Here is a 22,262-nt window from a genome sequence, read left to right as displayed (position 1 = left end):
TCAAATACTGGTAAATTTGACAATTACCTATTTATTTTCTTACTTTATTTATTTTATTTATTTATTTAATTATAAGTAATCTTACAGCTAACATACATAATATTACAAAACAAACACTTAGGGTGAGATCTATAGTCCGCACTTGGACTTTGCTCAGACTTACCTTACGAAAAACTTTGCTTAGTGTACACTAAGGTTAAACTATGATTTCGTATTTATAGACATTTTAACGGTGAGATTAAGCTAAGCCCAAGCTAAGACAGCAAATGTCAAAATACAAATTGATGTTTCAGTTCATGCAATACTTTGTTTATTATCCTTTAAAAAAGTAAACAATAACAAATATTTAAACATCTAAAACGGTACACATATATCTTCAATTTATTGTTATTTATGTATTCATTTATTTTATTATTGCAATAACTAGAAATTTACGAGTAACCTTTAGAAAATGTATTAATAATTTAAAGATGACAATAATTTTATTACGTAGAACGGATCGCAATGTTTTGACAACAGCAACAGAGCACTTGTATCAACTATCAACAATTGAAAATTTTAAACCACTTTTTCTCTTTTCTGTTTCTGTTTGTATGAGCTTATAAGTGTTGTATATGTTCGGAACTAATAAAACCAAAATCCTTCCATCCTGTAAAGTGAGAATGAATTCAAAAGAAGGAACCGTATTTTGAAACACACGGTATTAAATGTGATCCTGACGCTGATCATTACAAACTTGCAACCTTATAAAAACAGAGGTTCGCCAAACCTACCGCAATTGCAAATACTTATTGCATTAAGGCATAAAAATGCAACTGGATGTTTTCAGGTAATATTGTGTTCATAAATATGTATGGTTTTTCGATTTGAATATTATAGGTACCTATGTATTCTCAAATGATTTTAAATACATTATATGTTGAAGACATTTGTCTTCTGACTTTCAGAAACATAACATATATGTAACTAATAATAATTCATTGACATTACAGATGGTGTGTGGTGATCTGAACAGAATAAGCCAATCTACAGTCTGTTTAATTATAAATAAAGTCTCTGCAGAGTTGAGTAAATTACTTCCTAGATTTGTAAATTTTCCAAGAAATATGAACACAGCCAAAAGGAAGTTTGAAGAATTAATAAGATCTAATACTCACCATGACCTAAACAGTATAATCAGAGCTATTGACTGCACCCATATAAAAATTAATAGACCCAAAGGTATCGCTCACTCTGAAGCATACAGAAATAAAAAAGGGTAATTTTCTGTAAATGTGCAAGCAATAATAGGGCCTGATATGGAAATATTTGATATAGTGACCAGGTGGCCTGGCAGTTCACACGACAGCAGGATATTTAGAAACTGCCAGGCGTATGCAAGGCTGCTAAATGGTGAACTAGAAGGAGTTTTAGTAGGTGACAGCGGTTATCCGGCACTTAACTTCATGTTAACAACACTTTTATATCCAACGACAAGAGCTGACAATAATTATAATTATTCTCAAATAAGAACTAGGCATATTGTTGAAAGGGTTTTCGGAGTGTAGAAAAGGAAATTTCCATGTTTACAGCTAGGACTACAGTCAAAATTGACAAAATATACTAGTTATATATAATTATAGCTTGTGCTGTATTGCATAATATAGGTATATAGAGTCATAAGCATCCCCTATGCTTATGATGATGGTGATCTTGCTGACAGCAGAAGTTGAGTAACACAGAAACAATGAAAGATCTCCTACAGGTCTAGCATTCCGGCAATCTGTGATTGCACAATTTAACTAGGTAATTTGTTCGGTAATAAAGAATATCAAAACAAAACTTGTTTCATTTTAAACATTTATTTTCTGATTCTTTTTTTGAGTGTAATACATATTTCTAATACTAATTTATATTTTTGTTGAAGAAATTCTATTTCTAACAGATTTTTTAATTTTATATGTTCCACTCCTATCTCAAATTTTTTAGGGTAGTCAGGTAATAAATGGTAGAAGATTCAGGGAAACGAAAATAACAGATGTGAAGCGAGAGTCATCGGTAAGGTTATAGTTTGAATTTCGTTGTCACTATAATATGCCAGGGCTGCCAGGTGACAGATACGATATCACACCAGTTATTTATAAGATCTCTCAAAAATGGGGTTGAACACTTATATAAATAATGTAAATAAACAACAATAGATACCATAATAATGTATAATTATTTTATTTCATGCATTTCATAGGTATTTATCAAGATCATTTAAAATTTCTTTGAATTCAAATTCTATTTTTCCCAAAGTCTATGGAACTCTGATACCAAATGGCAACACCGTTCATTAAAAACCGACAAAAATAAAAAGTCCAGTAAAAGATATGATGGTAGAGCAAATTTTAGGCCATTATTTTTGTTAGGCTTATAGTCAAAGTTTTTGGTAAGTCGTCGATTTCGTGGACTTGAGATTAAGCTAAGCCAACACTAGGGAGGGATTCGCAGTTTGCTCTATAAATACCGACTGTGTCTTAGCTCGATAGTTAAGTCAGAGTAAAGTCCAAGTGCGGACTATAGATCTCACCCTTAGACAGTACAAAAAGCCAAAACAGATTACATAGATAAACAATATTATATACGAAAAATGAAACAAATAAGCGCATCAATAGACAAAACTATATACAGAAAACTGAAATTTAATATTTAAAACAATAAATAATAATAGTGAGGTGGAAAATATCAATATCTTCATAATTGGTGTCATAGTAAGATAAAACCCGAAACATTGGCCAATTATGCAGGTAATTCGAGTTCGTACGAGGCACATGGAACAATTTTATGTGTCTTGTCGCATATGGAGAAGAAATTTTAAATTTTGTATAAAATGGAGACCACATAACACCCGCATACTCCAGCACGCTTCTAACATAAGCAAAATATAAGCTTTTAATGCAATGTATGTTATTAAGGGTGAGATCTATAGTGCGCACTTAGGGTGAGATCTATAGTCCGCACTTGGACTTTGCTCAGACTTACCTTACGAAAAACTTTGCTTAGTGTACACTAAGGTTAAACTATGATTTCGTATTTATAGACATTTTAACGGTGAGATTAAGCTAAGCCCAAGCTAAGACAGCAAATGTCAAAATACAAATTGATGTTTCAGTTCATGCAATACTTTGTTTATTATCCTTTAAAAAAGTAAACAATAACAAATATTTAAACATCTAAAACGGTACACATATATCTTCAATTTATTGTTATTTATGTATTCATTTATTTTATTATTGCAATAACTAGAAATTTACGAGTAACCTTTAGAAAATGTATTAATTATTTAAAGATGACAATAATTTTGTTACGTAGAACGGATCGCATTGTTTTGACAACAGCAACAGAGCACTTGTATCAAATATCAACAATTGAAAATTTTGCCTAAAGTGTTGTATATGTTCGGAACGAATACAACCAAAATCCTTCCATCCTGTACGGTGAGAATGAATTCAAAAGAAGGAACCGTATTTTGAAACACACGGTATTAAATGTGATCCTGCCACTGATCATTACAAACTTGCAACCTTATAACAACAGAGGATCGCCAAACCTACCGCAATTGCAAATACTTTTTGCATTAAGGCATAAAAATGCAACTGGATGTTTTCAGGTAATATTGTGTTCATAAATATGTATGGTTTTTCGATTTGAATATTATAGGTACCTATGTATTCTCAAATGATTTTAAATACATTATATGTTGAAGACATTTGTCTTCTGACTTTCAGAAACATAACATATATGTAACTAATAATAATTCATTGACATTACAGATGGTGTGTGGTGATCTGAACAGAATAAGCCAATCTACAGTCTGTTTAATTATAAATAAAGTCTCTGCAGAGTTGAGTAAATTACTTCCTAGATTTGTAAATTTTCCAAGAAATATGAACACAGCCAAAAGGAAGTTTGAAGAATTAATAAGATCTAATACTCACCATGACCTAAACAGTATAATCAGAGCTATTGACTGCACCCATATAAAAATTAATAGACCCAAAGGTATCGCTCACTCTGAAGCATACAGAAATAAAAAAGGGTAATTTTCTGTAAATGTGCAAGCAATAATAGGGCCTGATATGGAAATATTTGATATAGTGACCAGGTGGCCTGGCAGTTCACACGACAGCAGGATATTTAGAAACTGCCAGGCGTATGCAAGGCTGCTAAATGGTGAACTAGAAGGAGTTTTAGTAGGTGACAGCGGTTATCCGGCACTTAACTTCATGTTAACAACACTTTTATATCCAACGACAAGAGCTGACAATAATTATAATTATTCTCAAATAAGAACTAGGCATATTGTTGAAAGGGTTTTCGGAGTGTAGAAAAGGAAATTTCCATGTTTACAGCTAGGACTACAGTCAAAATTGACAAAATATACTAGTTATATATAATTATAGCTTGTGCTGTATTGCATAATATAGGTATATAGAGTCATAAGCATCCCCTATGCTTATGATGATGGTGATCTTGCTGACAGCAGAAGTTGAGTAACACAGAAACAATGAAAGATCTCCTACAGGTCTAGCATTCCGGCAATCTGTGATTGCACAATTTAACTAGGTAATTTGTTCGGTAATAAAGAATATCAAAACAAAACTTGTTTCATTTTAAACATTTATTTTCTGATTCTTTTTTTGAGTGTAATACATATTTCTAATACTAATTTATATTTTTGTTGAAGAAATTCTATTTCTAACAGATTTTTTAATTTTATATGTTCCACTCCTATCTCAAATTTTTTAGGGTAGTCAGGTAATAAATGGTAGAAGATTCAGGGAAACGAAAATAACAGATGTGAAGCGAGAGTCATCGGTTAGGTTATAGTTTGAATTTCGTTGTCACTATAATATGCCAGGGCTGCCAGGTGACAGATACGATATCACACCAGTTATTTATAAGATCTCTCAAAAATGGGGTTGAACACTTATATAAATAATGTAAATAAACAACAATAGATACCATAATAATGTATAATTATTTTATTTCATGCATTTCATAGGTATTTATCAAGATCATTTAAAATTTCTTTGAATTCAAATTCTATTTTTCCCAAAGTCTATGGAACTCTGATACCAAATGGCAACACCGTTCATTAAAAACCGACAAAAATAAAAAGTCCAGTAAAAGATATGATGGTAGAGCAAATTTTAGGCCATTATTTTTGTTAGGCTTATAGTCAAAGTTTTTGGTAAGTCGTCGATTTCGTGGACTTGAGATTAAGCTAAGCCAACACTAGGGAGGGATTCGCAGTTTGCTCTATAAATACCGACTGTGTCTTAGCTCGATAGTTAAGTCAGAGTAAAGTCCAAGTGCGGACTATAGATCTCACCCTTAGACTTTGCTCTGACTTAACTATCGAGCTAAGACACAGTCGGTATTTATAGAGCAAACTGCGAATCTCTCCCTAGTGTTGGCTTAGCTTAATCTCAAGTCCACGAAATCGACGACTTACCAAAAACTTTGACTATAAGCCTAACAAAAATAATGGCCCAAAATTTGCTTTACCATCATATCTTTTACTGGACTTTTTATTTTTGTCGGTTTTTAATCAACGGTGTTGCCATTTTGTATCGGAGTTCCATAGACTTTGGGAAAAATAGAATTTGAATTCAAAGAAATTATAAATGATCTTGATAAATACCTATGAAATGCATGAAATAAAATAATTACACATTATTATGGTTTCTATTGTTGTTTATTTACATTATTTATATAAGTGTTCAACCCCATTTTTGAGAGATCTTATAAATAACTGCCCTGCGATTCTGTAACTCACTGTTATTCCGTGAGTCCACTACGCAGTAACAGCGCTCCCTTCGTCACTGACGTAATTTTTGGAATCTCATGGTATTCTGTTAAGAAATTTTACATTACGTCTTGATAAGTGGAGGGAGGTAACCTAGTGAGTTGTTGTCTATTAATATCGTGACAATTGACTCATTTTATTTTATAAAAAGAGTTAATTGTCAAAATTTTCATCATACATAAACAAAATATTTTTAATAAAACAAAATGGTTGACGACGAATGAAGAATATTAACAAAAAGATAAACTGAAAATATCTCAAAAATGATTTATCTGATGGAAAATAATAGAATAGCGAGGAAAATTATTAAAACCCATCTGGCAATGGGGCCGCTTAAAGGTAAGTAGTGAGTTTATTTATTAGTAAATCGTAAGTTACGTATTTTGTTTATGACTTCCAATTAAGAGTTTATACTTCGTATTTACCCGACAACTGACCAGCCGTGGTGTACCTATATGAGCGAAAGCAACTTAAAAACATTAATTATTTTTCAGCACGAAACAAGTTATACCTAACATGTGGATATATTGTAAAAAATTTAAGAATATTATCTTAACAAAAAGATTATTATGTCTCGCTAAAAGTGATTCTCTCAGCAAATGGTCTAAGGATTCAAATTAAACAGGATGGATAGGTATCTTCAATTTTCAAAATATTACTAAAGGTGAATACCAATGTTTTCATATAATATTTTGTTGAATAATAAAGAAGAAAAATTAGTGTTTATATATTGATTCATTTGTGTAAGTGCAAGTGTTGGTACTTTTTAGATGCCACGAAACTACTATTGCAACCTTTTTAAGTGATTCAGAGGTCAAACACACAACAACAATATTACCTATGTTTTTACTAACACTCTTAAACACTGAATTCTATTAAAACTATTTTAGAAATATAATAACTATCATAGTAAATAAATAGGAATAAGCAGTGTCTAGAAAAATAGCTAACAAAGTTTGTTTGTTTGATGGCAAATTTGAAGTCAAATGTAATAGGTTAAATCGAAGCGACATTGTAAAGAATAATTAAATTGTTGGTTAAAAATGTCAAATATAAAAGATATTTTTAGGTTTTCTAACTTCAAATTCCATTCATGAAATATAAGAAGTATTTATTTTAATTGATCAAGTTGAATTTAATTTAATTGTTCAGATTTCAGAACACAAGTATAAATAATCATGTTAGGTATGTTGGATCAAATATATAAGCTTTCAGTTGCTCAAATTCATACCATTTCAAGTGATCAATGTTAATTTTAAATGTTGGAAATGACATTGCCATAACTTATTTAATAAACATAGAAGCAATCAAAAGATAGTTATTGCTGCTGACTACACTTTAGCACTAAACATAGCCTTTATGGGTTCTGGATTTGTTTCATTAATAAATAATTGTTTTTAAAGTACATACTTGGATTTGGATTTTTGAGTCTAAATATAGGTGTGCTCAAGATTTTTTTATTCATAGTACTGAATCAAATACTGTGTGCGAAATTACTAAGCCTTGTTACCATAAAACTTTTAATAATATTTGGCTTAGTTATAATATTATCAAACATGTTTTTAAGATACTTTACTTAGAAATACAAAGATATCCCATATATAAGTTTTTGTGTGTTTTATGCAAGTTTTTTTATTATTTTCCTTAACTTTACAATAATTCAATTGCTACGCAATATTATTGTGTCAGTACAGTGACCTACCACATCTCCCTATTTACAATTTTAACAGATAACCATTGTATTACAGCCATCAGCGGTAGTTGTCAAGAATGAGGAAGAAAATGACCAATTATTGAAATGTTAAGAAGAGATATTAAACCGAGACCACTAATCTATTTTGAATGCAGTTTGGACAACTATGATTTTTATATGAAAAATTGTATTACCGTGTTTAAGATAATTGTGTACTTCATAATAATTTTTTTGTATCTAATAATATTGTTATATTAATAAAATGATTAATTAAATCTACCACTTATTTAATGACTGCCTATAGAAAACGTAGTAACCGAGTTAAATACATAGCTAAGCCGAAATGAAAAATATATAAGCCATGTTACTTTATAGGTTAATAAAAGAACAATATAATAACTTACACATTTAATTTAATGATTATAGTAAACTTTTAACACACTACAAAATAACTTTCAGTAAAACAAACTTAAGTTTAATAAAACTAATTCAAACCCAGCCTCACATAGAGCTAATCAATAACATCTAGTTTATTTTGTAGACAAATATATTTATTTTAATATATTTCCTAATTAGTTTGTAAAAAGTAATAGTTATGAACGATAAATTTAAAAAAGCTTAATAAGTACTTAAACCATCATGTATGTAATGATAGTATTTCATACTTGTGTAAAGCAGAATAATGTTTTTATCCAAAACCTTAATGTTATATCAATATATTTTATAAAAATATAGGAACCGAAATTGTACTGTGTTATCATTTATTATAAATTGAAGGATAAGTAGTCGAAATTCAATAATTTGAAAATGTCTGCACTATTGCGTCTTTTTATATCCAGGGGCCTTGTTGTATGATACAAATGTAATATTCTTCTTCTTCAAAGGCAGAATGTATTTTTCTATCAGGAATTTTGAACATTTGGGGATCTCTGAAATTATTAGATTTATAATTTTAGTATAGTAGAAAAATACAAATATATTACAAAATTTACCTATCTTAACATATTTATCGTTTTCTGTTCGACTTATCTCTGCTGGAGACAAGATATTTACTAGACTCTTCGTTCATCTCAGCAGCATATGTTCTAGGTTTCGTCAACATCATATAATTTCTTGAGTATTGGAAAAGAGCGATAGTAACCAACGCCGAGAAATCAATTGGTCGTTTCGTGCCTACATTTTCTTCGCCATCTATAGATATTATATTAAGAATTTTTTAGTGGTTTACATCATTTATTTCTTGAAATAGAGGTTTAAACTTTTAAAGTGGAAACGGGCCTTCTGTAACAATAACAAAGTTCTATTTCACGAAGCTTAATGTTTATATATATAATTTTTTCGTAAAATAATGCTGTATTATAAATATTATTTTATAAACATACCCCAAGATACATATAGATTGTCCTATGTTAGAATATTTTCACATAAAACAAGTTTTAACTTCGCTAAAAATGGCTAACTCACTGGTAAATGACGATTTCAGCGAGGGAAGAGCAACTTTTAATTTGACGTACAAAATGTACATTTAAGTGAGATGAGATGTCAAATGGTATGTATCAGAATACCAAATACTAACAATTTTGGAGCGTAAGTGTAGCAGTGCCAAATTTTAGTTCCAAATGTGAACTGATAAATCAAAGACACGTGCACTCTGCAAAACATTTATTCAAGACTGGCGCTCAGTGTTGCCCACTTAGTCTGCCAAATATCTAACACCTTCCCCCTTAAATGCTAAGCTCTCTTACATAGCTAATTAATTAGTTAATAAACTCTGTGTTCTAAAGATTTTTAAGATATATCAAATACCTAGGTAAATTCACAAGTAGATAGGTTGCTGTCTTAATAACAATAGTAATTTAATAACTCAATGATGGAAATACATAATAAGGAAAACAGTAAATAACAAAAAAAAACAATAAGTATATTTCTATGTAAGCTACCTCAATACCTACCTACCTCTCTCCCTATTTACCGAAATTAACCTTTTATTAAAGGTGACAAAAAAAAAAAAAAAAACTTAAAAATAAACAGCTGCAATCTATTTTAAAGATTTACCTACTACTACAACATACAACATTTATATTTAATGGTCTAAATCTCTACTTGTTACAAGAATATAACAATTTACATTGACATACATGTGAAAAGATAAAAAAAAATAAGTTTAATTTAAAAAAAAATAATCTAAGATGCTTATATGCTACCTGAAAAAAAAAACATCTTCGAAGCCGTATCTACGAGGGGGTCTACGAATCCTACTAATTCTGTCTGTTTGCTGATCAGACGTTAACTCCCTGTAGACTACATTATCTTGAATCGGTCCCCCGGGCGTGGACACTGCTGGCACGGTGACGGCGGTGATAGCTTCCTGACGTGACGTATTGCCATCTGGGCTGCTCATTTCATTGTGGGATGCTCTTTGATTACGAACCGTTCTAGGTGACGTCAACATATCAGCTGTGGCAGACGACGCTGTCATAGAATCGGGGTCTCGTTCTGGGCTCTCTGAGGTTGGAAAAGCTAATGAACTTCGGGACTTAGGTTTTGGATTAACATGTGAAGGTTGACGATTTATGTCCCCTGTATTACTATCAACTACTTTGACCTTTCTAAACCTTAATTGATCGATATGTCTTTGTACTTCGGTTCCGAGAACAGATTTAACTTTGTAGTCAGTGGTTCCTAACCTATCCGTCAGCTGGCCTGCTAGCCACTTGTCCCGAGAGCGGTAGTCGCGGTACCACACCGGGTCACCGGGTGTAAGTTGACGCCGCGCTCCCCCCGCAAACTCCTCACTGCGAGCTTGGTGTGATTGAACTCTCGTCTCGCGTGAAGGCTTTAAGGCATCTAAACGCATACGTAAATCCCTGCCCAACAGAATTTTAGCAGGACTCTCTCCTGTAGTGTAATGCTCCGTATTTCTATAAGCTAATAAAAATCGAGAAAGTGCTATGTCCGGGTCTAGTTTTTGATTAACCGCTTTTTTTATGACTCTCTTACATATCTTAACTGCGTTTTCCGCTGCTCCATTTGAAGCCGGATGATACGGGGCTGAGAAAATATGCTCAATTTTATTTCTTTTCATGAACAATTCAAATTCCTTACTAGTGAAAGGTGGACCGTTGTCACTAACCACTTGTTTTACTAAACCAAAGCGAGCAAAATTATCTCTAAGAACAGCAATTACAGAATCTGCCTTTGTGCTTTTCATTCTGATTGCTTCAATCCATTTAGAGCAAGAATCTACTATTATAAAGTAAGTTACACCGGAAATAGGTCCCAAAAAATCTATGTGAATTCTGGACCAAGGTCTACTTGGCCATGGCCAGGCCTGTGGCGTGTGTGAAGGTGGAGCATTTGCGACCGCACCGCACACTTCACAAGACTGACATATTGCTTGAATACTTTCATCTACCCCAGGCCACCAGACATAGCTTCTTGCTAACGACTTAGTTTTAACAATACCCATATGGGTATCATGCAATTCCACTAATACTTTATTCCTACATGAAGCTGGAATGACTAACCTATGGCCCCATAAAATACAACCTAGTTCGGTGTAAAGTTCATTTTTTCTATTAAAATATGGTTTTAATTCTTTGATTTCATTTCCTACCGGCCAACCATCTCTAATATAAGTTAACACTCTTGATAATATCGGGTCAGACAAGGTTTCTTTTTTTAAAACTGAGTAGTCCAGAAGAAGAGCTTCTGTCGCAAAATGCAGATATGTTTGCTCTGGCAAAGTATCTTCACCTATCTCTTTATGTGCTGTAATTAATCGCGATAGTGCATCTGCTGTATTTTTGTCGGTTTTAATATACTCAATATTAAAATCATATGCTGATAACTTGATAGCCCATCTTTGCAACCTACTCGCTGCTGTACAAGGTACTGCTGAATTCGGACCGAAAATGCTTACTAGTGGTTTATGATCTGTTTTTAATGTAAACTTCCGACCATACAAGTATTGATGGAATTTATCAACAGCAAATATAATAGCGAGGGCTTCCTTATGTATTTGGCTGTAGTGTCTCTCCGCAGGAGTGAGTGAGCGCGAGGCATAGGCCACGACCCGCTCCGAACCGTTAGATGCGCGCGACGCTAACACACAGCCCACGCCATACGAACTTGCGTCACAGGTCACTATGGACTCTGCAGATATATCAAAATGCACTAGAACTTCTGCACTACATAACAATTTCTTTACTTTGTTAAATGCTAAACTACTCTCCTTAGACCAAATAAACTGTTTACCTGCCTTTAATAGCTCATATAAAGGAGCCAGATGAGTGCTCAAATTTTTTATGAATTTTCCATAGAAATTAACCATTCCTAAAAACGATTTTAACTCAGATACGTTCTTTGGATAAACCATACCTACAATTGCTTTTACTTTGTCTGGGTCCACTCTTATACCATCTTTATCTATAATGTATCCTAAGTACTTAACTTCGGAAGCCAAAAAATTACATTTGTTTTTCTTAATTTTTAACCCGTTGTTTTGCAAAATACTAAAGACTTTCTCTATTGTTTCCAAATGACTTTTAAAATCCCTACTTTTTAGCAATATATCGTCGTAGAACGTAATCACATCTGGAATATCTTTGAACAAATTTGCCATAAATTTTTGAAATATTCCTGGACTTGAAGCTAAGCCATATACTAAGCGATTATATTTAAAAAGCCCCTTATGTGTATTGATTACAGTGTACGCTTTTGATTCTGAATCTAGTTCAAGTTGATTATAAGCCTGTGATAAATCAATTTTTGTGAAGTATTTATTTCCACTGAGGTCGCTAAACAATTCATCAATCCTCGGAACCGGATACCTATCAATCATTAAGGCTCGATTGAGTGTCACCTTGTAGTCGGCACAAATACGAATTCCCCCGTCTGCTTTGGAAGCAATGACCAGCGGAGTAGCCCAGTCGGAGTGGTCCACCGGTTCCACAACGCCGGCCTGAAGCATGGCATCTAGTTCTGCATCCACACGCGCTCGCATAGAGAAAGGCAATGGCCTCGCTCTGCAAAATATAGGCTCTGCGTCCTCACGCACCTTCAACGCCACCGTACCACCAGTGTACCTGCCCAGGGTCCCGTCAAACACCGACTTATATCTGGAAAGTATATTATTGATTTGATCATTCGATTGGCTTGCTTGCACATTATTTACATTGCAGATTTTAAATTTAGGAATATCTATATTCAGTTCTGAGAGCCATTGTCGTCCTAATAAATGGGTACAGCCATTGTCGATAACATAAAGGTCCAAAACTTTACATATGTTGCCATATTTTACACTGATTTCTAAATATCCTAATGGTTCAATGGTAGCCCCGTCATAAAACTTTAATTTTAACCTGCATGACCTTAACTTTAATTTGTTAAAGTATTTTAAAAATGTACTCTTACTAATACAGGATAAAGCGGACCCAGTATCTATTTCCATATTCAACAATGTATCGTTCACTAACAAGGAAATACACACCGGTTTGTACTTAGCTAAGGACATCTGATAGATCGGCTCCTCATCCGTGTAGTCTACTTCCTCTTGCTGGCGCACCTCGCTCGCCGGCGCCGCTTTGGCCACCGGTCCAGCCTCGCATCCGGCGGCTCCCTGCAGCCAGTAGGTGTCGGCGGGGGCTCCTTGTCCGGCCCCGCGCCCGGCGCCACGTGATCGACCGCCACGCTTCCCGCGCCATCGCCCGCGCCACCCGCGCGATCTGCCACTGTACCCGTAGCTGTTCATCACGCCCTCACCGCGTACCCCAGTCTTCTCTCGTCCCGTACACATACGACGGAGATGGCCTGTCGTTTTGCAGAGGCTGCACACAAAATTTTTGTAGACACAATCTTCCCAGCGATGATTTGTGTCCCCACATGCTTTACACTCACGTATTTGCATTTTATTTACTTGCTCCACAATGAGTGAACGATCCACAACGCCCGCGTCACGTTCCGCCGCCTCAAGGTTTATCGCGAGCGACACGGCTTTTTTATAACAAAGATTCTCCTCGGCAAACAGCCTCTGTCTTGTAGATTCACTTTTAAGCCCGCACACAAATTGGTCTCTAATATTATCTTCTAGTGTTGTTGAGAAATCACAAAACCGTGATAATTTTTTTAAGTCTGCCACGTAGTCGGCAATCGATTCGTTTTCTTGCTGCCTTCTTTGACGAAATCTGTAACGCTCCGCTAATATTGAAGGTTTCGGCTGCAAATGCGTTTCCATTAAATTCACAACTTCTTTGAAAGTTAGACTCGAAGGTTTCTTCGGACTGGCCAACGTAGATAGCAAGTCGTAGCTATCTTCCCCCATTACCGCTATAAGCGTGGGTAATTTGACGCCATCTTCAATTTTATTTGCCAAAAAATACATCTCCACACGTTCAATATATGCTGACCAATTGCCATTTTTAACGTCAAATGCACTAATTTGACCAATCATTATAATTTTCTCAACACAGTTTAATTAATTTTTAAATTTATGTGAATTTTTTTATCCTCGTCGCCACTGATAAATCAAAGACACGTGCACTCTGCAAAACATTTATTCAAGACTGGCGCTCAGTGTTGCCCACTTAGTCTGCCAAATATCATTTGAGCGGCGCTTTTGTCGCGGTTATTGTTTATCAGAATACCAAATTGTAACATGACACCGAAACGAACGATTTGACAGCAAAAATCAGCGCTGAGGGTGTGTGAAGCGAGTTACAGAATCGCAGGGCTGCCCTGCGATTCTGTAACTCACTGTTATTCCGTGAGTCCACTACGCAGTAACAGCGCTCCCTTCGTCACTGACGTAATTTTTGGAATCTCATGGTATTCTGTTAAGAAATTTTACATTACGTCTTGATAAGTGGAGGGAGGTAACCTAGTGAGTTGTTGTCTATTAATATCGTGACAATTGACTCATTTTATTTTATAAAAAGAGTTAATTGTCAAAATTTTCATCATACATAAACAAAATATTTTTAATAAAACAAAATGGTTGACGACGAATGAAGAATATTAACAAAAAGATAAACTGAAAATATCTCAAAAATGATTTATCTGATGGAAAATAATAGAATAGCGAGGAAAATTATTAAAACCCATCTGGCAATGGGGCCGCTTAAAGGTAAGTAGTGAGTTTATTTATTAGTAAATCGTAAGTTACGTATTTTGTTTATGACTTCCAATTAAGAGTTTATACTTCGTATTTACCCGACAACTGACCAGCCGTGGTGTACCTATATGAGCGAAAGCAACTTAAAAACATTAATTATTTTTCAGCACGAAACAAGTTATACCTAACATGTGGATATATTGTAAAAAATTTAAGAATATTATCTTAACAAAAAGATTATTATGTCTCGCTAAAAGTGATTCTCTCAGCAAATGGTCTAAGGATTCAAATTAAACAGGATGGATAGGTATCTTCAATTTTCAAAATATTACTAAAGGTGAATACCAATGTTTTCATATAATATTTTGTTGAATAATAAAGAAGAAAAATTAGTGTTTATATATTGATTCATTTGTGTAAGTGCAAGTGTTGGTACTTTTTAGATGCCACGAAACTACTATTGCAACCTTTTTAAGTGATTCAGAGGTCAAACACACAACAACAATATTACCTATGTTTTTACTAACACTCTTAAACACTGAATTCTATTAAAACTATTTTAGAAATATAATAACTATCATAGTAAATAAATAGGAATAAGCAGTGTCTAGAAAAATAGCTAACAAAGTTTGTTTGTTTGATGGCAAATTTGAAGTCAAATGTAATAGGTTAAATCGAAGCGACATTGTAAAGAATAATTAAATTGTTGGTTAAAAATGTCAAATATAAAAGATATTTTTAGGTTTTCTAACTTCAAATTCCATTCATGAAATATAAGAAGTATTTATTTTAATTGATCAAGTTGAATTTAATTTAATTGTTCAGATTTCAGAACACAAGTATAAATAATCATGTTAGGTATGTTGGATCAAATATATAAGCTTTCAGTTGCTCAAATTCATACCATTTCAAGTGATCAATGTTAATTTTAAATGTTGGAAATGACATTGCCATAACTTATTTAATAAACATAGAAGCAATCAAAAGATAGTTATTGCTGCTGACTACACTTTAGCACTAAACATAGCCTTTATGGGTTCTGGATTTGTTTCATTAATAAATAATTGTTTTTAAAGTACATACTTGGATTTGGATTTTTGAGTCTAAATATAGGTGTGCTCAAGATTTTTTTATTCATAGTACTGAATCAAATACTGTGTGCGAAATTACTAAGCCTTGTTACCATAAAACTTTTAATAATATTTGGCTTAGTTATAATATTATCAAACATGTTTTTAAGATACTTTACTTAGAAATACAAAGATATCCCATATATAAGTTTTTGTGTGTTTTATGCAAGTTTTTTTATTATTTTCCTTAACTTTACAATAATTCAATTGCTACGCAATATTATTGTGTCAGTACAGTGACCTACCACATCTCCCTATTTACAATTTTAACAGATAACCATTGTATTACAGCCATCAGCGGTAGTTGTCAAGAATGAGGAAGAAAATGACCAATTATTGAAATGTTAAGAAGAGATATTAAACCGAGACCACTAATCTATTTTGAATGCAGTTTGGACAACTATGATTTTTATATGAAAAATTGTATTACCGTGTTTAAGATAATTGTGTACTTCATAATAATTTTTTTGTATCTAATAATATTGTTATATTAATAAAATGATTAATTAAATCTACCACTTATTTAATGACTGCCTATAGAAAACGTAGTAACCGAGTTAAATACATAGCTAAGCCGAAATGAAAAATATATAAGCCATGTTACTTTATAGGTTAATAAAAGAACAATATAATAACTTACACATTTAATTTAATGATTATAGTAAACTTTTAACACACTACAAAATAACTTTCAGTAAAACAAACTTAAGTTTAATAAAACTAATTCAAACCCAGCCTCACATAGAGCTAATCAATAACATCTAGTTTATTTTGTAGACAAATATATTTATTTTAATATATTTCCTAATTAGTTTGTAAAAAGTAATAGTTATGAACGATAAATTTAAAAAAGCTTAATAAGTACTTAAACCATCATGTATGTAATGATAGTATTTCATACTTGTGTAAAGCAGAATAATGTTTTTATCCAAAACCTTAATGTTATATCAATATATTTTATAAAAATATAGGAACCGAAATTGTACTGTGTTATCATTTATTATAAATTGAAGGATAAGTAGTCGAAATTCAATAATTTGAAAATGTCTGCACTATTGCGTCTTTTTATATCCAGGGGCCTTGTTGTATGATACAAATGTAATATTCTTCTTCTTCAAAGGCAGAATGTATTTTTCTATCAGGAATTTTGAACATTTGGGGATCTCTGAAATTATTAGATTTATAATTTTAGTATAGTAGAAAAATACAAATATATTACAAAATTTACCTATCTTAACATATTTATCGTTTTCTGTTCGACTTATCTCTGCTGGAGACAAGATATTTACTAGACTCTTCGTTCATCTCAGCAGCATATGTTCTAGGTTTCGTCAACATCATATAATTTCTTGAGTATTGGAAAAGAGCGATAGTAACCAACGCCGAGAAATCAATTGGTCGTTTCGTGCCTACATTTTCTTCGCCATCTATAGATATTATATTAAGAATTTTTTAGTGGTTTACATCATTTATTTCTTGAAATAGAGGTTTAAACTTTTAAAGTGGAAACGGGCCTTCTGTAACAATAACAAAGTTCTATTTCACGAAGCTTAATGTTTATATATATAATTTTTTCGTAAAATAATGCTGTATTATAAATATTATTTTATAAACATACCCCAAGATACATATAGATTGTCCTATGTTAGAATATTTTCACATAAAACAAGTTTTAACTTCGCTAAAAATGGCTAACTCACTGGTAAATGACGATTTCAGCGAGGGAAGAGCAACTTTTAATTTGACGTACAAAATGTACATTTAAGTGAGATGAGATGTCAAATGGTATGTATCAGAATACCAAATACTAACAATTTTGGAGCGTAAGTGTAGCAGTGCCAAATTTTAGTTCCAAATGTGAACAATCTCATTTGAGCGGCGCTTTTGTCGCGGTTATTGTTTATCAGAATACCAAATTGTAACATGACACCGAAACGAACGATTTGACAGCAAAAATCAGCGCTGAGGGTGTGTGAAGCGAGTTACAGAATCGCAGGGCTGTACAGTGAGAATGAATTTAAAAGAAGGTACCGTTTTTTTAAACACACGGTACTAAATGTGATCCTGCCACTGATAATTACAAACTTACAACCTTTTAATAACAGAGGATTGCCAATTCTACCGCAATTGCAAATACTTATTGCATTAAGGTTTTATGCAACTGGATGTTTTCAGGTAATATTGTGGTCATAAATATGTATTGTTTTTCGATTTGATATAGACAGTACCTTTTTCAGATTGTCAGTCCAGTGGGCCAGAATGCGTCCCATGCTATTTTTGCTCACTACCGGACAAATTGTCATTGCCACTTCACCTTACAGACAGCTATATTGGTATCCTTTGTTTTCTGACGGATCACCTCATTTCTAATTTGATCCTTCAGAGAAATACCAAGCATAGCTCTCCCCATTGCTCGCTTAACCAGTGTCAGTGATGTTTCTTCACCATACATCATCATTGGCAGGACACACTGGTTGAAGACATTTGTCTTCTGACTTTCAGAAGCATAACATATATGTAACTAATAATTATTCCTTGAAATTACAGATGGTGTATGGTGATTTGAACAGCATAAGCCAATCTTCAGTGTGCTTAATAATAAATAAAGTTTCCGCAGAGTTGAGTAAATTACTTCCTAGATTTGTGAATTTTCCAAGAAATATGACCACAGTCAAAAGGAAGTTTGAAGAATTAGGAAGATCTAATACGCACCATGGCCTAAATAATATAATCGGAGCTATTGACTGTACCCACATTAAAATTAATAGACCCAGAGGTATCACCCACTCTGAAGCATACAGGAATAGAAAAGGGTATTTTTCTGTAAATGTGCAAGCTATAATATGGCCTGATGTCGAAATATTTGATATAGTGACTAGGTGGCCTGGAAGTTCACACGACAGCAGAATATTTAGAAACAGCCAGGCGTATGCAAGGCTGGTAAATGGTGAACTAGAAGGAGTTTTAGTAGGTGACAGCGGTTATCCAGCACTGAACTTCATGTTAACACCACTTTTGAATCCACAAACAAGAGCTGACAATAATTATAATTATTCTCAATTGAGAACTAGGAATATTGTTGAAAGGTTTTTCGGAGTGTGGAAAAAGAAATTTCCATGTTTGCAGAGAGGACTACGATCAAAATTGACAAATACCAGCAACATAATTATAGCTTGTGCTGTATTACATAATATAGGTATACAGAGAGGGGATGTTTATGACGATGGTGATCTTGCTGATCAAACACCAGAAGTTGAAGAACACAGAAACAATGAAAGATCTACTACAGGTCTAGCATTCCGGCAATCTGTGATTGCACAATTTAACTAGGTTGGTTTGGTAATAAAGAAAATCAAAACAAAAATTGTTTCATTTTAATCATTTATTTTCAGATTCTTTTTTAAACTGTAAAATTTCTAGTTCTAATTTATATTTTTGTCGAAGAAATTCTATTTCTAACTGATTTTTTAGTTTCATGTGTTCCACTTCTATCTCAATTTTTTTTTTTTGTTGTCTAACTCTTGCCACAGCAATTTTTTTTTAATATCCTCAAATGAAGGTTTATTTTTTCTGATCGCTGATTGTGTAGCTGATAGCTGAGAGGGTTCACTTTTAGTGGTGACCTCAACACTGGTTTCCGTCAACCCAGCTTCATCAGTCCAGTCCTGGCTTGGTCCCGGCTGATTTACAGATTCAAGTGTGGCCTCTATACTGGACATTCTTGCCCTCTTTGGTCTCCAGCCTTCACCGTCATTGTCATAACCAGTACCAGCTATAAAAGTAAACAGTCTAATAAGTTATCATATAGGTATGTCTTTTATTGGTTAGAATAAGATAACATGCAGGTCAACTAATATACCTGTCCAGAAGTCTGGTAGGTGTGAGAACAGAGTGTTGTCACATACTTTGGGAGAGGCCTATGTTTAGCAGTGGATGTGAGTTGGTTGAAAATGATGAGGAATTATATCTTTGGGAAATGATCTTACCTTCTACTGTAGTTAATGTGTCACAGTCTATTGGTACATCTATTGACGGCATTATATGTGGCATGACTGCAATCACTTGAGTTTCCATTGGCCCCATTTCAGGCGGTGCTGGTCCTCCTTCTGTCCTCTTCCTTTGGGCTTCAAGGGTTTTGGCATCCCTAGCTTTTGCCTTCATATTTTGCCACATCTTTTTTAATTGTTTAGAATCAGCCTAAAATCGAAAGAAATTGTACTGAAATATAAAAGTTCATATGACAAACATGAAAATTTTATCAAACCAAAATTTACCACCAAGGTTACATTAGCATTGCTTTGGCTTTGGCTCATTCTATCCTTGTACCTAACTATACTCTAGTTATATATCTATCTTTGAAATTATCGTACAGCATATTGATATTTATAGATAGTGTATGTTGGTATTTTCATTACTTACAGTAGAGTTATTAAATTCTATTGCTAATTCTTCCCAAGCCTCGTGTTTCTTTTTTTGGGAAACGGCGTCCGTCTTCCTGTTCTCTAGAATGCCAATCTTTGACTGAACCAACTGTACAAGCAGTTGCCTCTCATATTCCGAATAAGGCTTCTGTTTTTTTTATCCATTTTTTTGTGAGCGAGTCCGGTCCGAGTGAGAATAGCCGTGGTCAGTCGTTTAAGCAGGTACAAAATCCGTTGAGCAAGCAAGGTCGTCAGGTAATAAAAGGTAGAAGATTCAGGTAATCGAAAATAACGGTCAACGGATGTGAAGCGATTAGCGAGAGACGAAGTTGGTTTGGTTATATTATGTAGTTTGAATTTTGTTGTCAACATATGCCAGTGCTGCCAGGTGACAGATACGATATCACACCAGCCCTGCGATTCTGTAACTCGCTTCACACACCCTCAGCGCTGATTTTTGCTGTCAAATCGTTCGTTTCGGTGTCATGTTACAATTTGGTATTCTGATAAACAATAACCGCGACAAAAGCGCCGCTCAAATGAGATTGTTCACATTTGGAACTAAAATTTGGCACTGCTACACTTACGCTCCAAAATTGTTAGTATTTGGTATTCTGATACATACCATTTGACATCTCATCTCACTTAAATGTACATTTTGTACGTCAAATTAAAAGTTGCTCTTCCCTCGCTGAAATCGTCATTTACCAGTGAGTTAGCCATTTTTAGCGAAGTTAAAACTTGTTTTATGTGAAAATATTCTAACATAGGACAATCTATATGTATCTTGGGGTATGTTTATAAAATAATATTTATAATACAGCATTATTTTACGAAAAAATTATATATATAAACATTAAGCTTCGTGAAATAGAACTTTGTTATTGTTACAGAAGGCCCGTTTCCACTTTAAAAGTTTAAACCTCTATTTCAAGAAATAAATGATGTAAACCACTAAAAAATTCTTAATATAATATCTATAGATGGCGAAGAAAATGTAGGCACGAAACGACCAATTGATTTCTCGGCGTTGGTTACTATCGCTCTTTTCCAATACTCAAGAAATTATATGATGTTGACGAAACCTAGAACATATGCTGCTGAGATGAACGAAGAGTCTAGTAAATATCTTGTCTCCAGCAGAGATAAGTCGAACAGAAAACGATAAATATGTTAAGATAGGTAAATTTTGTAATATATTTGTATTTTTCTACTATACTAAAATTATAAATCTAATAATTTCAGAGATCCCCAAATGTTCAAAATTCCTGATAGAAAAATACATTCTGCCTTTGAAGAAGAAGAATATTACATTTGTATCATACAACAAGGCCCCTGGATATAAAAAGACGCAATAGTGCAGACATTTTCAAATTATTGAATTTCGACTACTTATCCTTCAATTTATAATAAATGATAACACAGTACAATTTCGGTTCCTATATTTTTATAAAATATATTGATATAACATTAAGGTTTTGGATAAAAACATTATTCTGCTTTACACAAGTATGAAATACTATCATTACATACATGATGGTTTAAGTACTTATTAAGCTTTTTTAAATTTATCGTTCATAACTATTACTTTTTACAAACTAATTAGGAAATATATTAAAATAAATATATTTGTCTACAAAATAAACTAGATGTTATTGATTAGCTCTATGTGAGGCTGGGTTTGAATTAGTTTTATTAAACTTAAGTTTGTTTTACTGAAAGTTATTTTGTAGTGTGTTAAAAGTTTACTATAATCATTAAATTAAATGTGTAAGTTATTATATTGTTCTTTTATTAACCTATAAAGTAACATGGCTTATATATTTTTCATTTCGGCTTAGCTATGTATTTAACTCGGTTACTACGTTTTCTATAGGCAGTCATTAAATAAGTGGTAGATTTAATTAATCATTTTATTAATATAACAATATTATTAGATACAAAAAAATTATTATGAAGTACACAATTATCTTAAACACGGTAATACAATTTTTCATATAAAAATCATAGTTGTCCAAACTGCATTCAAAATAGATTAGTGGTCTCGGTTTAATATCTCTTCTTAACATTT

The 22,262-nt window shown here is 33.0% G+C and overlaps 1 protein-coding gene and 5 long non-coding RNA genes across 7 annotated transcripts; 4 read left to right on the top strand and 2 right to left on the bottom strand.

Annotated features, from left to right (window-relative positions):
- The first annotated feature begins 649 nt into the window (after positions 1-649).
- Positions 650-1,821, top strand: LOC125062112. Its single transcript, XR_007119190.1, has 2 exons — positions 650-829; positions 993-1,821. It is a non-coding gene; the product is annotated as an uncharacterized LOC125062112 (long non-coding RNA).
- Positions 1,822-3,210: 1,389 nt separating this feature from the next.
- On the top strand, positions 3,211-4,626 carry LOC125062111. Its single transcript, XR_007119189.1, has 2 exons — positions 3,211-3,634; positions 3,798-4,626. It is a non-coding gene; the product is annotated as an uncharacterized LOC125062111 (long non-coding RNA).
- Positions 4,627-5,781: 1,155 nt separating this feature from the next.
- LOC125062115 lies at positions 5,782-7,632 on the top strand. Its single transcript, XR_007119193.1, has 3 exons — positions 5,782-6,175; positions 6,331-6,500; positions 7,585-7,632. It is a non-coding gene; the product is annotated as an uncharacterized LOC125062115 (long non-coding RNA).
- Positions 7,633-9,209: 1,577 nt separating this feature from the next.
- Positions 9,210-14,099, bottom strand: LOC125062110 (uncharacterized protein K02A2.6-like). Of its 2 annotated transcripts, none has more exons than XM_047667697.1 (2): positions 11,359-14,092; positions 9,210-10,599 (listed from the first exon to the last, which is right to left on the bottom strand). In XM_047667697.1, the coding sequence occupies exons 1-2, from the start codon at positions 13,978-13,980 to the stop codon at positions 9,730-9,732; spliced, it is 3,492 nt and encodes a 1,163-aa protein (XP_047523653.1). In that variant the 5' UTR covers positions 13,981-14,092; the 3' UTR covers positions 9,210-9,729. The 2 variants fall into 2 exon arrangements, with proteins under 2 accessions (XP_047523653.1, XP_047523654.1); XM_047667698.1 differs by lacking the exon at positions 9,210-10,599 and having other exon boundaries at positions 12,508-12,649; positions 13,021-14,099.
- A 35-nt stretch (positions 14,100-14,134) lies between these two features.
- On the top strand, positions 14,135-16,109 carry LOC125062113. The gene is made up of 3 exons (XR_007119191.1): positions 14,135-14,652; positions 14,808-14,977; positions 16,062-16,109. It is a non-coding gene; the product is annotated as an uncharacterized LOC125062113 (long non-coding RNA).
- Positions 16,110-19,129: 3,020 nt separating this feature from the next.
- On the bottom strand, positions 19,130-20,123 carry LOC125062116. Its single transcript, XR_007119194.1, has 2 exons — positions 19,757-20,123; positions 19,130-19,542 (listed from the first exon to the last, which is right to left on the bottom strand). It is a non-coding gene; the product is annotated as an uncharacterized LOC125062116 (long non-coding RNA).
- Between the last annotated feature and the right edge of the window lie 2,139 nt (positions 20,124-22,262).

Source organism: Pieris napi, chromosome W (assembly GCF_905475465.1).
Source record: "Pieris napi chromosome W, ilPieNapi1.2, whole genome shotgun sequence".
NCBI classification, from domain to species: domain Eukaryota; kingdom Metazoa; phylum Arthropoda; class Insecta; order Lepidoptera; family Pieridae; genus Pieris; species Pieris napi.
The sequence above is the reverse complement of the archived record's forward strand: the minus strand, read 5'-3'. Positions and strand labels throughout refer to the sequence as shown.